Source organism: Populus trichocarpa, chromosome 2, assembly GCF_000002775.5.
Source record: "Populus trichocarpa isolate Nisqually-1 chromosome 2, P.trichocarpa_v4.1, whole genome shotgun sequence".
Classification (NCBI taxonomy): domain Eukaryota; kingdom Viridiplantae; phylum Streptophyta; class Magnoliopsida; order Malpighiales; family Salicaceae; genus Populus; species Populus trichocarpa.
In genome coordinates, this window is record NC_037286.2 from 5,232,417 (window position 1) to 5,248,393 (window position 15,977).

The 15,977-nt window shown below is 32.4% G+C and overlaps 1 protein-coding gene across 1 annotated transcript; it reads right to left on the bottom strand.

Annotated features, from left to right (window-relative positions):
• Positions 1–10,295: 10,295 nt before the first annotated feature.
• LOC7467843 (2-oxoisovalerate dehydrogenase subunit alpha 1, mitochondrial) lies at positions 10,296–15,632 on the bottom strand. The gene is made up of 9 exons (XM_002302168.4): positions 15,116–15,632; positions 12,527–12,664; positions 12,219–12,401; positions 11,959–12,116; positions 11,769–11,868; positions 11,567–11,678; positions 11,039–11,178; positions 10,728–10,913; positions 10,296–10,629 (listed from the first exon to the last, which is right to left on the bottom strand). The coding sequence occupies exons 1-9, from the start codon at positions 15,422–15,424 to the stop codon at positions 10,462–10,464; spliced, it is 1,494 nt and encodes a 497-aa protein (XP_002302204.2). The 5' UTR covers positions 15,425–15,632; the 3' UTR covers positions 10,296–10,461.
• Positions 15,633–15,977: the final 345 nt, after the last annotated feature.

Below are 15,977 nucleotides of genomic sequence, written 5' to 3' on the forward strand. Positions count from 1 at the left end.
ACATGTTTGAAATCTGCCAAGAATATGCAAAAATTGGAGATTCAGGCTACATGAATGAATTTTAACATGAAGACTTTTTATTATTATTCTATGTTATTTATTTAATTTTAAATAATTATTTTTAATTTTATTTTTTTCTAGCGCATTAGACATTGTTTAGGGGTTTATTTCATTATTGAATTTATGTTAGTTAATTACTAATTTAAACTCATTAGCTTGCAGCCTAAAAAGGGTCTATCAAGACTTATTGTGATGAGAACAATCAGGTTGTCACTAAGTTTATGTGTGCTTCCTACCTTTCAGTGATTTTCCTGTATTGAGAAATTTTATTTTGAGACTTTTTATTTCTCCATGTCATTAATTTATTGATTCATACTATTTATCTCTCTCATTTTATTTAAATCACTCATTGATTATAATATTGTTGACTCATTTTATCAAATTTTAATGTAATTTAATTTCTTGACTAGAATTATCAATATATAATTAGTTTTTAAAAAATTAGTTATAATTTTACAATCCAAGTTTTTATTATATTTTTTGTATCGTGTTAAAAAAATATTTTTAACAGCCTTGATACGGTACTTGTTGGACTACAAACTTAACCTAAATAACTAGGCAGGAGATCACATGATGATCCCTTGCCAAAACCAAGTTGGAATATTTCTTAGGCAATAGCTCGTTTTTTTTTATCATTTTGTGTTAGTGTGGGATGCGCCGAGTGTGATCAAGAATCATGGATCAGATTTTCTTTGAGTGTGATCAAGAATCATGGATCGGATTTTCTTTCTTTTGTTTTTTCATTTGCTTAATTTTTTTCATGTTTATATACTGTGGTAGTAATTCTTTTATATAAAAAAAAGAAGGAAAATGCGAATGTGGGTGCTGCAATGAACCCGATCTTAATGGAAGAATTCTTATAATATATAACACGTGTTTAAGGATTTTAAATAGTACATCGAATGACTAGTCCACAAAGTTGCTCAGATATTAAAAGTTAAGGATGTGATACTGTGGTAGTAATTTTTTTAAATTGTTTTTTATTTGAAAAAATATTAGATTATTAATTAATATATCAAAACAATTCAAAAAATATAAAAATAATAAATTTTCAGCAAACAATGTTTCGACGGGAATGCACTTATTAGTGCTATATATGATGGGTTAGAGAAGCGATGGTTCACCGATAAAGAAAAAAAACATAGATACAAGTAATGATTTTAGTGGTAGATCAAGTGAATCGTTAAAGTCTACAACGTGGATAGAAGTTAATATATAAGAGAATATATTGATATTATGGATTATTTTAAATATCATATTTTTTAATTAAAAAAACGTATACGTGTTGAAGGTTTTTAATCTTAATGTTTTTATTTATCTTATCTTGAAGGTTTTTTTCTTTAACTAAGAACAAATAACATTTATTTTTATAAATATATATATCATGGAAATAAAAGATTAAACTTAAGGAGGGAAATTTTGTCATTCCAATATTTCAATTAAAAGTTTTATTTAATGGAATTAGGCTAAAAAGGGATCAAATCAAAAGGAGAGAAAGTATAGGGATGGAACTGAGAAAGAAAAAAAGAGAGAGAAAGGCGCTTCACCATTGAACATATAATTAAACAATGAATCACCATAAAAAAATGTCAATTCCTTTGGTCGCGAAGGTAATGCCATGATTGAGATATATTCAATTAACATATAATTAAAACCATTATAAAAGAGTGCCATTACATCAAACCAAAAGGAAATGGAGAAATAATTAGATATAAAGAGAGGTGGGTTCAAATTCCAAGCTTGCAATCCATTAGATATAAACGCTAGTGGATTTTATAGGTTTCCAAAGTCAGCTTTCGTCTTTTCAAAGGATTCCGGATCACATGCTCTACTCCTGATCAATAATCTGCGTTTGCTGTGGTGCTTTGCATAGTTAATCAACAGTCCAGCAAACACTTGTTTGGTTGAACTGAAAAGCAAATGAGATCTCTCTCGTTATTAACCGAAAGCAGCATTTAATAAATCAGTGGTTAACCATCCATGATGGGAATCAGATTTCTTAAAGATGGAATCAAGCAGCTAGAGAACTATTAATATATATTTCGCTCGGTACTGTGGCCTGATGAAATCACAATCCACCAGAATCTTACTATAGGCAAGAATCCGGGTTAATGGCCTCACGTTTGTCTGAGAGAATAATGACGACGCAAAGCGGCCTTTCATTCCTTTGTTTTATCGTGGCGTTTGTTGATTCATTCCCCCCCGGCAACGAGAATTGGTATTGGAATCAACGTGGGGAAGAAGGAAGGCGAGGAGTAGGAGAAGGCCGCTCCGCTGCTTTCGAATCCGCTGGTATACGGAATCCGGTCTCTCAGCATCCGCGGCCTCTTGAAATTTGCCCTTCAGCTGACCTAAGAGGATTCCAAGCATGTTTATTCTCGGTGACGTCCATTACAGTCTGTTTCCCGTATCCTTCTCGGGATCTCATGAGGCTATTCTATTCTTTAGATCTCGTTAATGGAGCTCGGCCGTTGTTATGATTCCTTGCACCTCAGTAATTATTAATGTTAACTGATGCAATTTTCTTTCTAAATAATTTTAAGAATATAATCGGCCTTTTTTTCTTCTTCTACCAGGTCCTAACAAATCTCGCATCTCCTTGTTTTGTAATTAATATAAAATCAGTTTTAAAATCTGATCATTATTTAAAATCAGTATACCAGTATTTATTCAATAATTATTTTCAGTATATTTTCAATGGCATCTCTTTGTTTCATGGGAGTTTGTTGGATAATATTGGTTTTTAATATTTATAAAGTCAAACTAGAATAAATAAATCATTATCAGATGTTGTTCAAAGATGTTGACGTGTGTATAATAAATTGCTTGATGCGCAGTTTGATTTTTACCATATTCAAATTTATTTTTTTAAAAAATATATATATAATATCTCTTTTTCTTTGTGTTTCCATAATTTTTTCGCGTAACAAAAATAAACTAATAAAAGTATATAGTTTTAATAAAAAATATATTTTTTAATTTTATTCATTATTTCTTATATAATATACATTTTTTATTAGCATATAATTTAATATAATTAGATTAAAAAAATAATAATCTGATGACAGCTAGCGAACTAGCTACTTCAATTTGTTACAGGGAGGAGTGGGGACCGTATGGTACAGCGACGGCTCGAGACAGAAGGGTCAAGTACTCAAGTTGCTAGGATTCCGTATCCTTCTGGACCTTCTCTATTTATTGGATCTTAGCCGTCCACCACAACTTTATGCGAACATGGGACCACTAGTATGTTACCTTTTTGTATTTCAAAAATATTTTAAAAATCAATTACCGTTCACCACAGTTTTATGCAAACATGGGACAGTTTTAATTTTTTTTTAATGTTTTTAGATTATTTTAATATTAAAAATTAATTTTTATAAATAAATAAAAAATATTTTTAATATATTTTTTTAAAAAATAATTACTATCACAGTAGTAATAATAATAATAACAACAAGGCTCACCATCTGCATGCAGTGACTGCCTGCCTGCCATCCCCTTAAGCCTCATGTTTTTATTTTTCTCCATTGGCCGTGAGGTACTACTTCCGAGAGTGAACACCAAAAAACTCAATCAATTTCGATATCAAATATTATGATGGATCATTCTGGTCATTCTTTAGGAAAATTTTTAGATTATATAGAAAATAATTTGGATGATTCAAATTATTCAAATAATATTGTTTTACCTTTTTATTTGTATTTTTTTAAGAGTAACTAGTTTTTCTTATACCTATTTTTGGCTAATCAAAATTTTTCTTACTTCAAAATTTAATTAATTAATTAATTTTACTTTTTAAATATTTTAAGTAAAAATATATTAATGGGATAATGGAGAAAAAATTCGGTTTTCCCAAAGTGCTTGATTAGGTAAAGCAAATATAAGAAAAAATATAAGATTTTAAGAATTAAATACACATTTGATCCTTCTTTAGATTAAAAAAAAATAAAACATTGATATTGAGTGGAAAAAAATATAAGAAAAATATTTTTGAATCATAATTTCTTAAGATAAATTTATCATAAACTGTTTTTACTTAAACCAGTTGGAATTTATATTATAATCTATAATTTAATATGTATGCTGAATATCTTACAGTAATATGCAAAAATAAAATAAGTAAAAAGATAATCTTTTATGCTAGATCAATCAATATAAAAGCACTTTAAGTTGTTCAAAGCTTTTTGATAGTATAAGAGTTCAATTGCTTATTTTTTTTATTCTTTCTTGTTTTTTAATTAAATCTTTTTGTTAATAAAAAAATGAAGTGGCATAAAAATATTTCTCTTAAAAAATATAAAATAACTAAGAATTTAAATTTAATATACATCTTGTTTTTTCTTATATATTTCTTTTTTTAGTTTTAGAATATCTTCCCGCAACAAGTTATGTTTAATTACAGAGACAACATGATTCCAAGAAGGAATGTACATATTACTATTTAGCGTCTTGACAAGTATTATAAAATAAATCGATGTAGTGGCAGTTCTACTGTATTTTTAAAAAATTTAAAATTAATATTTTTTTATTAGTTACTAATATTAAAATAAAAAATAAAATTTTCAAAACATTCTGCAACGTCATTCTAGACTTTACCTAGATTTTAACGCGTTCTCTCAGGTCCTTGTCCTCGATAGTCGATCCCACTGAAGGAAAAATGGGCACATGGAATATTATTTCAGCTGACACAAAATCTGTAAGTATCATCCAACGTTATTAATTCTGTTATGTTTTGTTCGGAACGTTTAAAATATTTCATATTAATTTAAAAAACGAAATAAATTGAAATAATTTTTATTTTATTTTAAATCTCGATCCGTTCTGGATTTTTTGGCTAAATTTTAGCTGAAACGTTCCGGTTCCATTATATATGTTCCGTTCCGCTCTTGAAAAGCCATTGAATCAAATTAAACCTTATTCAATTTAATTAATTAAACCATCCAAGTATAAAAATCTTTTTTTTATTACTATTTTCAATAACAATGATATTAATAATAATATTGAAAAATATTATTACTATTTTTATTAACAATGATATTAATTTTTTAAAATTAGATTTATCACTAATATATATGGTTTATATTCATGTTGTTGTTTTTTCATGTTTATACTTTGTAGGAATTTGAGCAAAAGAAGAGATGTTTTAGATTTTATTAGCCTTGACAACGTTGACTTAACTTTATATTTAAAATATTTGTGTTAAAATATTTTACTTTCATAATATTTTGATATTTTGTTTAAGTTGAATTGCTTTAAGTTAAAGATTCATTTAATCTTGACTATTTAAAAATATTTTAAATTTTAAAATTATATTTGTTTGACATTGTGTTTATATTGGATAATTTATAACTAATTTATTTTGAATTTAAATTATGTTTGTTGAATATATATATAAATATAATAAAACCCTGAAATGACATACCGAAACACTCCAAAATTAAAACATTTAATTTCAATTAAAAAAATAAAATACTTATCAAAACAAAATTGACAACTTTGATATCAACCCCACGAAGAACACCAAGAAGATTATATTAAACGCACGCGCAGCATTTTGTTTTGTTGTTTAGGTATTTTGCCACAATAATTTCAAATTAATCCGGAATCAGTACTCCACTTTTTTAATCAGAAAATAGCTACACTTTAATTGTGTATACGTCATACGTGCGACTGCAACTAATTCATTCATCACGACAGTACAGTTGCTATTAATATCCTTCCTTTTTCTAAGAAATCTCGAGTCCAAAAATAATAAAGATTTGCTTGTCACAAAATATTTGACAGCAGTAGGTACCTGTGAAGATGTCATAACTTTGATTGATGTAAAAAAAATATTAAATTTTTAAATAATATTTTAAAATATAATTTATATTATTCTAAAAATTCTTTAAATTTAAAATTTATATCGTACTTAATTTTTATCAAATAAATAAGGATGGTGAGATTCGAACTCGTGATCCCTTAATCATCAAGGCTCTGATACCAAGTTAAAGAACCTTCTCAATGCAATAGCTTAAACTTTTAGATGAAATTTCAGGATATAATTTATATTATTCTCTGACAATTAATTATGTTTATGTTGAGGATGAAAATAAAAATGATGATGATTTATCTAGTCTGAGCATGAGTGGCTGCTCCCAGGATGTTGATTCTAGTGGAGAGGATGCTAATGAGGTTGATGGTTCAACTGGGCATGCCACTCTGTTGGTTTTACAAGCTTAATTCATCCTCCATGACTTTTCCTGGATATTACGGATGGATTTCTTTGTTACTGGTGTGGCGCCCTCAGTTCATGCTTGGCGTGATTGGCATCACAAATGTGGCTCCAAATATAATAGTATAGGTTGCATAACTGCATGCTCAGCTTCAAGAAATATATTGATAGAAGCAGCTCTACGCGACTTCACCCATATCTGTATCAGAAGATGTTTCGCTTGGATTGATGACATGTTGGATGTGGTAAGAAAGGAGAAGAGAAATCCATATCATTTATGTACTGATATGTTTTTGTGATAAATCTTTGAGAAAAAGAACATAAATATTGAAGGACATATATGCTTGCAAATGGGATCTTTGAAAATAAGGAAAAAAATAATATTATTGCATATAAATTGGACCTCATGGCTAAAACAGCTTGCTCGATTTTTCTAATTAATGCATTCAAGTAATTAATTTGTGAATGGACGCTCCTACCACAAGTGGTGCGCCTGCTTGAAGCAAGAGATTACTACGTCCAGCCTTTGGGGAGCGATTTGCAAGTCATTATGCAAAGCGATAAAGCATGATGATGGTTCACTTATTTTCACTATCTATGATTCAGTATCTCCTGTATGGGTGTTTTGGTATACAGATTGATGCAAACAAAACCTAATACGAAGAAAATAGCACATAAAATACATTAATTTTAATAAATAAAAAATATTGTAGATTTAAATTCATAATTTTATTCTTTGAAATTTAAGTATATAATAGTTGTTCTCTTCGAGAGGTTTATAACACCTTTAAATAGGTTAGTAAAATCTACCTCTACTAGAAAATAATCTAAAGTTTGAAAATATTAAGGAGATTAAAATAGAATTTAAAATAAAAATAATAAATCTAAAAAATCTTAGAAAAACAACAAAATTGATTCAAACAACAACTTTTAGATCTAATTCCAGTGTTTTTGAGTCCGATTCAATAATTAAATCTCTTGTTATTTCAATTTTAAAATGTTAATCTAGTCTAACTAGATTTCTTCTTGAATTTATATCTATCTCATTTGTTCATAAAAATATCTAATAGGTAATTTAACATAATCTATTTGGATCATGTCACTATTTAATAGTGTTATATGCTTGCTCAAATATTCAAAACTTTCGGTTTCCACCCTGCATCACAAATAAATGTCAACATTAAGATTGATATGGTTCATATAGTATGCAATATTCGTGTACCCTATCCAATGGAACTAGTGAACTGAAAATCTGCTCGTCATACAGATATGTTAACTTGAGAGATACCATTTATCATGGTGTAAACATATTATATGCCGAGATTATTTTTTAATTACAGCTATTCATAATTGATTTGTCTGCTAAAATGATAATTTGCATAACTCGAGCATACGCTAGTTTCTCATCTTGATGTTGCGCACAACCTGCTCTATCCCCATACAATAATCATTCCATTTTTCCAGCGCATTTAGAAGTCCACCAACCTTTATGAGGATATTGCAGAGAATATCATGGCATAAGTACTCACTTTGGTATAAATGGATAAGGGTCGGACAACTACGAAAATATCAAGATTCCAGCCAGGCAATGCAATCCCAATAGTTGCTCAAAGCATATCTGTTATGTCTCCTGACTGCGAACCTTAACAAGTTACCAAGCTAGGCGCCAGCTCAATGCATGGTAGCAGTCAAGATAAACCTACTATAAGGTAGACTATACAACAGTACCTACCACAATGTTGGTGTATATGGACTGTCGATTGTTGAGGGAATCCCTGGTTTTTTTTTAATTCGTTTTGGAAGGATCCATCCCAGGAACCATTTAAAGTGTCTTCTCCCGCATTGATATTTGATGTCTGTCTCTCTTTCAAAGTTCATTACAAATTGATATTGGATGTGATTGTTACGCTATACTCGCCAAGAAAGAAGATCTTCTCAAGTAAGGGTATTGATTACAATCAGATTATCAAGCTTTTTCCGTGTAGTCAACGCTGATTTATGTCTCCGGGCTTTATATGCTCTTCACATTTTCTTGTTAGCATAATATCACCTTTGAAATTGCTAGAAACACGCTAGTGGACTAAGAACCAAAAGGCACCCAAGAAGTGGGGAGCAAGAAAAAAAGATGAACATAGAGTTGACAAATGATTATACAAGGCACCTGCTTTTAGAAAGTAGAACAAAATTTTCATTGGAATTCCATTAGCCGTTGAATTATATTCTTTCTTTCCAGAGCAATTGTCCACTTTCACCTTGAATTTAGCCTGAATCTATGATAATTATTGAAGTACATCTAGATCGAGGTCTGCTTTTGTTAGAATTTAGCATCAGCTAGAATTTAGCTTCATAGAAATTTAGAGTTTACAAGAATTCTAATATTTTTAAAATTCTAAAAGATCAATGGTATATTAGAGTTTTAGTGTAGTTAAGAGATAGTTGATTAATTTTTCTTAGTTAAATAAAAATAGAAGTCTTAGCTTAGTAGGATTTGTAAGGCTATTTAAAACCACCTTGAATATTCAGATCAATGAGAGCGAGAACAAAAGAAAAACATTAGCTACTTTTTTTTTTTTTTTCTCAGAGTAAAAACTTACGTGAGTTTTGTTCAAGTTTTTGTTCAATAATTGGTATCCTAGGTTGATTAAAAGACCAATGAAGTAAAAAAAAAAAAACAAGAGCAGTAGCAGCAGCTTGTAGTAGAACCCCACGCATTATCATCCTCCTTTGCAGCAACAAAAACTCGTAGCATCAGTAAAACAAACGCAACAACAATTTGTTTTTTGGAAAAAGAAAACAAAAGCAACGACGCCCCTTTTCAACACCAGCATAGCAGATACCACCCTTTCCATGACAACAAGTTTTTGATCAATTCCAGGACGAGTCAGTAGCAGACCTCCCAGATTGTTCCAGTAGCAGCATCCTTCTATGCAAGAGCAGCCTCACTAGAAAGCAGAAGTGCCAGCAGCAGCAGCTTAAAAAAGTGACAACACTTGTCAATCACAGGTTCAACAACAGTATTTTAAATTGATTTTATAGAAGCAGACATGAGAGATCTTCACATTGTTGGAGGGATCAAGAAACTTAACAATTAAAATTACAGTATATGGTTAACATGTATGATGTCTTACATGCAAGGCACGGGGGAGGTAGTCAATGGTAGTGAAGACACATAACCAGCCGAAATGGAATCTTGCGCAAGTGAAAGATTAAAGTTGGCAAAGCAATGTTTGTCTTGAAGACCATAATTGAAGAAGATATGCTAGAGCATATTCAGGATGCTACAGCGCCAAGAGAAGCATGGGACACCCTTGCTAGTTTTTCCTCAAATTCCTCATTATTTTAATAAAGTGAAATCAACATGATATGAGATTTTTAAATTAAAACCTGAAGTAACTATTGGTGAAACTAAAATATTTCTCAATTTGCTATCCTGAAGTAAAAGATTTCTCAATTAGCCCTTTTGTTAGGAGACCATGGCATTCACATCCTTAATGGTAGGACCATGAGCCTATTAATGCTTCCTAACCCCGCCAAAAATAGGTTAAGATCATTCCAAAAACACAAAAAGTTTCCTTCAAAACTTAAAATTCCCTTAAAAGTCTAAGGAAGTTGCTTTAAAAATCAAAATCTGACTCAAATTCACCTTTCTTTCAAGTTTAGATATTGATGCTAAAAACATCTTCAGGTGCATGCTAAATTAGAAAGTCAAATAATACTTCAGATGTTTCAATGATATGTTAGATGTTTTTCACATAAATACTAATTGAGAGATTTTGGGAGGTTCAGAACGATAATTTGGTTTTTTTAAAATTCAGTAATTAATTTAAGTTTGACAAAACGTTCAGGATTTGCCTAAATTTTTACTACCATTTTAATTATTATTATTTTTTAATTTCATTGCGAGGTCATTGGAGGACTTCCGTGTACAACTTCGAGTTAAGCAACCCATCAGACTACGTTTCTTGTAATGTGGTCAGATTCTTCTTATTTCTGTCTTGTGAAAAAACACGAGTTAAAATAGAGAAATTATTTGCATTATTATACGAGCATAACAGTTGGAATCTTTACAGATGTGGTATTCGGATCCCTTTATTGATTACATGTTGCTTCTCACGGGCTTAAAGCTTCTTTGCTGTCAGTGTTGACGAAACTATCTCTTATCTTCTCAGCATATCTCAGATATTCTACAATGGAACATCAGAGGGATAGTCCTGAGGATGTCTAATGATGGTTTCTCTGAGTTGTTTCTCTTGCTCTCGAAGATTTGGTGGTGTAATATCATAGACATCAGAGAACAACTCCTTGAGTGGAGGTTTTTCTTTTTTCTCTGCCACTTGAATCACTTGCAGAAGCTGCGAGAAGAAATAAACAAAACTTGATATAAACTTTGGCCAAGTAAAACATGTTGAACAATGAAGAAGCTTATACGGGAAGTTCTGTCAACTTTTACCTGCTTCTTCATGCTGCTTCTGAGCTCTGATTCTTCCTCCTCGCTCCACCAGCCATTTCTTTCGACCCATTTTCTGAATCTATTTACAGGATTCCGTACCATTTTCCAGTATTCAATTTCATCAACTGACCGATACTTTGTGGAGTCATCAGATGTGGAGTGGTGGCCTACTCTATATGAAAGAGCCTGAAGATTTGTTGCTTGTTAATTTACAAGGGTGATATTAAAGGTATTCTGGCTGCTGTGAAGTTTAGAAAGGATCAATGCCTCAGATGCTGGCAAGAAAATCCTACGAGGAAGTTCAATCTCACCTCAACTAATACAGGCCTTTGCTCACTTATGGCCATTTCGCGAGCTGTGTGAATTGCACTGTAAACAGCAAGAGCATCATTTCCATCTACTCGTATGCTTCGGATTCCATAAGCTTGACCCCTGACAACAATGCCATCGCCTGCGGAACATATTCTATATAAAAAAGCATGAAAATCATTTACCAGATATATAGCATATCTACTGCTTACAATACAATATCAGAAGATGCTCCAACTTTCCCTTTCAGAACAATTGGAAGACATGACCATGACTATACACCTATTTCCAGTTGATATTAGAGGTAAACTACTTAAACAAAGAAGACTCTTTTACCCAAACTCAAGATTACAAATACCATAAAACATTGAATGGTTAGTGTACTCGGGTCCAAATAATGTGATTAGTTAGGTGCACGTGGACGAGGACTGAGTCTCTAGCAGTTACTAGCTAGTAAGTTGCAACATACGGTGACCTTGTACTTGAGAATAAAAATGGAAGCGTAAGAAGATAAGTGATCAGAATAGCACTTCGAAATTGCTCTGATATATTAGTACTAATGGCCCAGCCATTGTTGCGACAGATAAAGACCACAGGAGCTTCTGTCACTGCTGCAAAGTTTAAAGCAGCATGAAAATCTCCCTGAAAAATTAGTTAACTATTAGATAACAAAAACAAAAACAAATCCGAGAGAAAGAAGGAAAAACGCTTGAGAGCTTTTTGTACTGTTACCTCACTGGTACCACCATCTCCAGTATATGTGACAACACAAGCATCCTTTTTGTCCATCTTAAGAGAATAAGCAACGCCTACTGCTTGAGAAAGTTGAGTTCTGACAAGCAGCATAAATAGTAATCAAGAACATTTGATGACATTACAAACGTAACATTGATTAACAATAAGAAATACACGGATATATTACGCTATAGGTGATGAAATAGTGACAAAATTGTGCTTCTTAGACCCATAATGCATGGGCATCTGCCTCCCTTTCCCACAATCATCCTTGTTTCCAAAGCATTGGCTGGCAAATTCTTCAATTGTGAAACCACGCCATAATAGAATCCCGGGCTCTCGGTACTGAAATTGCATCAGATGGATCAAACTCTTGCTTTAATACGAGTGACATGACAATTTGGCCCGGAACCGCAAATTTAAGCATCCAATGTGCAAATGCTATACCTGAGGCAAGATGATATCATCTGCACTTAGTGCAGCTGCTGATGCAATGTTTATTGCTTCTTCACCAGTTGAGGTCATGTAGAAGGAAATTCTTCCTTGGCGCTGAGCCTCGTAGAACATGGTATCCATCATTTGAAGGGACACCATGTTCGTATACATCTTCACTGCAATTTCCTCGCATAACTGACAAAATTTTCATACACAAGCAACTACATTAAACAACTCGTTATGCTGTTACGACCAAGATGATGTAGTTTTTGGCCAGATTCAACGGCTGTGGATTGCTTTCATTAGATGGAAAGAGATACCTGTTTATAATCGCTGCCCACGATTATTTCTCCATTGTCATCAAGAACACGGTAACAGGGTATTCTCTTCCCAGCGGACTCTGGTAAGAATCTCATTTCAGATATGCAAGCGACCTTCCCTCCAGGAAAATCCAGGTCCTAAAACAGCAAGATATCTATTCAATTTTGTAATAATTGAAACACGAGTTCAGTTTTCAAAATCCATTGTGGTTCTACATGGACTAAAAGAAGAGTTTTGCAAGTTTGTTTTGGTTATAGTGTAAGGAGTTTACTAGCTGTAATTCCTCAGTACAATTTTGATTAATGGATCAAAGCTATTACGACTTGGAAGGGTCAAAGTTATTACGACTTAAAAGGGTCAACACGATGAAAATGAACTTCTATTAGGGACCCTTCCCACAAGCCCCAGGCCTAATTTTGCTGGAACTCAATTCCCATTTTAAGCTCGAACTCGATCTCCAATTTCAACAATCAGCACCACTATTTTTTGTTCTCTTTTGGTTTCTCTTCTACTTGTCCAAGCAAATAGGATTACCAATTACAAAAGGATGGCTTTATTTATTGACAACGATATGTGGATGTTACCTTAGAAATGAGCTCAGCCAGGGAATAATCTCTTAAGAGGTCAAGTCCCGATCAGTTAATGTCAAAGGAAGCGGAAATCAACACAGGGGTACTGCCATCTAGGCTCGGATCAAGTGATGGACTGATGGAAAACGATAGGAGAGTCGAACTGAACTATGCCGTAGTTTCTCTACAAGGTACCAAGATTTTTTTTGAAAGAGAAGCACTTTGGGGACCCATGACAGCTTAGAATCTATCTCAGTCCGAGTTATAGAAAGTGCTAGTTTTCTAATACATGTAAAAAGAAGGGGTATATCTTCTTTTTGGCAACATAAGGACTCTTCCGGTCTTCCTTGTCTCACCTTGTTTGGTGAAAATATATAGAATTGCAGACGTTATGCCAACTGGATGTGTAAGGCCGATCTGCTATCTTAAATACTACAACAACTAGACAGATGGGGGTGGTTGCTACCTTGTAGGTGATCAGGCAGAGAACTAGGTTTTTATAATTTAATATAGCACTAGTTCTATGTAGGAATAATCTCTTATTAGAAGACCTTATATAACATGTGATTCTCTTCAATTGAAATGAAGACGACTACGACGACAGAAAATCATGTCTTGGCCAGTGCTCATTACATCGAGAAAATGCAACATCATCACCTTATATGTATATGAGCACTGGGTATTCTGGAAAATACGGCACAACACTATTCTGACAGTGAATTTGATAGCCGAAATATAGGGATTATTGGAACTCAGATAGTAGAAGAGCTCAAGGTTATATCTTGATGATGATAATTGGACAAGCTTGAAGGATAAGGATTAGGTAAAAACCGGAACGGACGATTGTCCAAAAAGGAAAGGAATGGTACCGCTGCCTTCTCCTCTAATAAAGGAGGATAGGTAATACCTTCCTACTCGAGACAGATATTTTGGAGTAAAAATTATTAGGAAAGGTAATACCTTCAATGACCCCTTTTTATGAAGCTATGGGATAATCTTGGACTGCCAATACCGCAGTAGCTAGGTCGTCGTCCCCATCATTTAATTTACTTATTAGTGGGTTTTTTTTTTTTCCATGAATGAGAAAATTCCCATTTATCAAAAATACGAAATCCGTGTCCATATATATCCTTATTCTGCTTTATTAGGAAAATGTTATTTTATCATTTCTCTTATCCAAAAGAAGGATGATGAATAGATTTGTTTTCTAATCAGAAGAGGGTAGATCGTTTTTGTCTTAATTCTTTGATAATCGGAGATTAGGTACTTTTCTTTCTTCCCTTTTCTTTTCCTTCCAGAAAAACAGAAAGGTAGAAGGAAGTAGCCACCTACTAAGCAGCTAATCTCGAAAATGTGACAAAACACATTGTGCTTGATTGTTGTTCATCTTATAAAAAATAATAACAGAAACCTTTCTTTTCTTTTCAAAACTACCGTAAAATGTATTTGCGCATGATTACTTATGAAAAAGGACATCGATCTCATATAAAAAAGGGTAACACCTTGGCAGTATACACTCGCCAGAGATCAGTTTAAAATAAAGAAGCACGTGGTGTGTAAAAATTTGAAAAACATGATGATCGTAATTCCTCGAAGATCATTGAATTCCATTGATAGAAGCATATGGAGATGTTTTACATGAGAGAGGGTCGTCGAATTCTCTCTACAAGAGAAAATAAACAAAAATGATATCTTCCCAAATCGTAAGTTATTTTGGTTTTTTAAATAGGTGTGCAAAGAACAAGTCAATGTTTGTAAACTGCTAGAATCTAAGGTTAACACTTCGGTTCATGACAAGGAAAAAACATAATATTATGGTAAGAGATGCCCTCTGACAATTTTTTTTGCCATATATAGTCACAAGCAATTGAGCCATCATCTTTTTGTGAATCGGAAGTGTATTATGTACTCAACACTCCATAAGTGGGTAAAATGAACCAATTCATGATCAAAAGAGAAGAAAACAAAGCAAAACAAAATATCCACTAGAAAGGCAGAGTTGAATATTAGAATATTTACCTGACTATTATCATGATCATCATCATCAGTAGAGTACAGATGTTCAAGTTGGCTTGCAGCTTTGGTGGATTTGAATCGATGAAGGGAGAAACGGGTGGAAATTGATGAGTTGAAAGGAAACAAACGTGGAGTACTTGAGTACTGATGCTCGTGAAACCCTGGGATAAATATTGACGATAAAGGGCTTGGTTGCATGCAAGAAGAAGAAGAAGAAGAAGTCCAAAGATCTTGGTGAAAAATCCCCATGAACCCCACCTTTCTCTTTAAGTGATGGGTGATGGTTCTTGATTTTGCGAGCCAAACAGCCATATTGTAACGTAACGGACAGGCCGATGAAATCTGTATGTTCAATTTATTCTCATTTATTTCGGTTTCTTTACTGGTTAATTAAAATGCTGGTAAGAAGAACAGGGACTGAAGAAGGGAATGCAATGAATAATGATTTGGAGAGATACATATATCATCATGCTGGGGGTGGAGAAGTAGGTGTTTGTGTGCCTCTGTCACTTGAATTTGCCCTGAGATTAATAATCGTCAGTCCTTTAGGATGGGAAGATGTGAACGTTTATGATTCGCTGCATGTGACAGATCACCTGTTACAATCCCACGTGAAGTCGTGGTACCCTGCCATCTCTATCGTACTTTTTTCCCTATTCTCATTTTACATTTTAAAAACTTTTAAATTTTTTTTATTTTTTTCTTTACTTTAAAATAATAATTTTTTAATATTTTTAAATTATTTTGATACACTAATATCAAAAATAATTTTTAAAAAATAAAAAAATATTATTTTAATATATTTCCAAGTAAAAAACACTTTAAAAAGTAACCACAACCACATTTTCAAACAAGCGAATTTATC

Excerpts from the sequence above, each read along its gene's own strand:
- LOC7467843 (XM_002302168.4), bottom strand. The coding sequence starts at position 15,424 with ATGGCTGTTTGGCTCGCAAAATCAAGAACCATCACCCATCACTTAAAG. Across the intron at positions 12,117-12,218 it reads ATGATATCATCTTGCCTCAG|TACCGAGAGCCCGGGATTCT; the intron begins GTATAGCATTTG and ends ATGCAATTTCAG. Across the intron at positions 11,679-11,768 it reads GAGATGGTGGTACCAGTGAG|GGAGATTTTCATGCTGCTTT; the intron begins GTAACAGTACAA and ends CTAATTTTTCAG.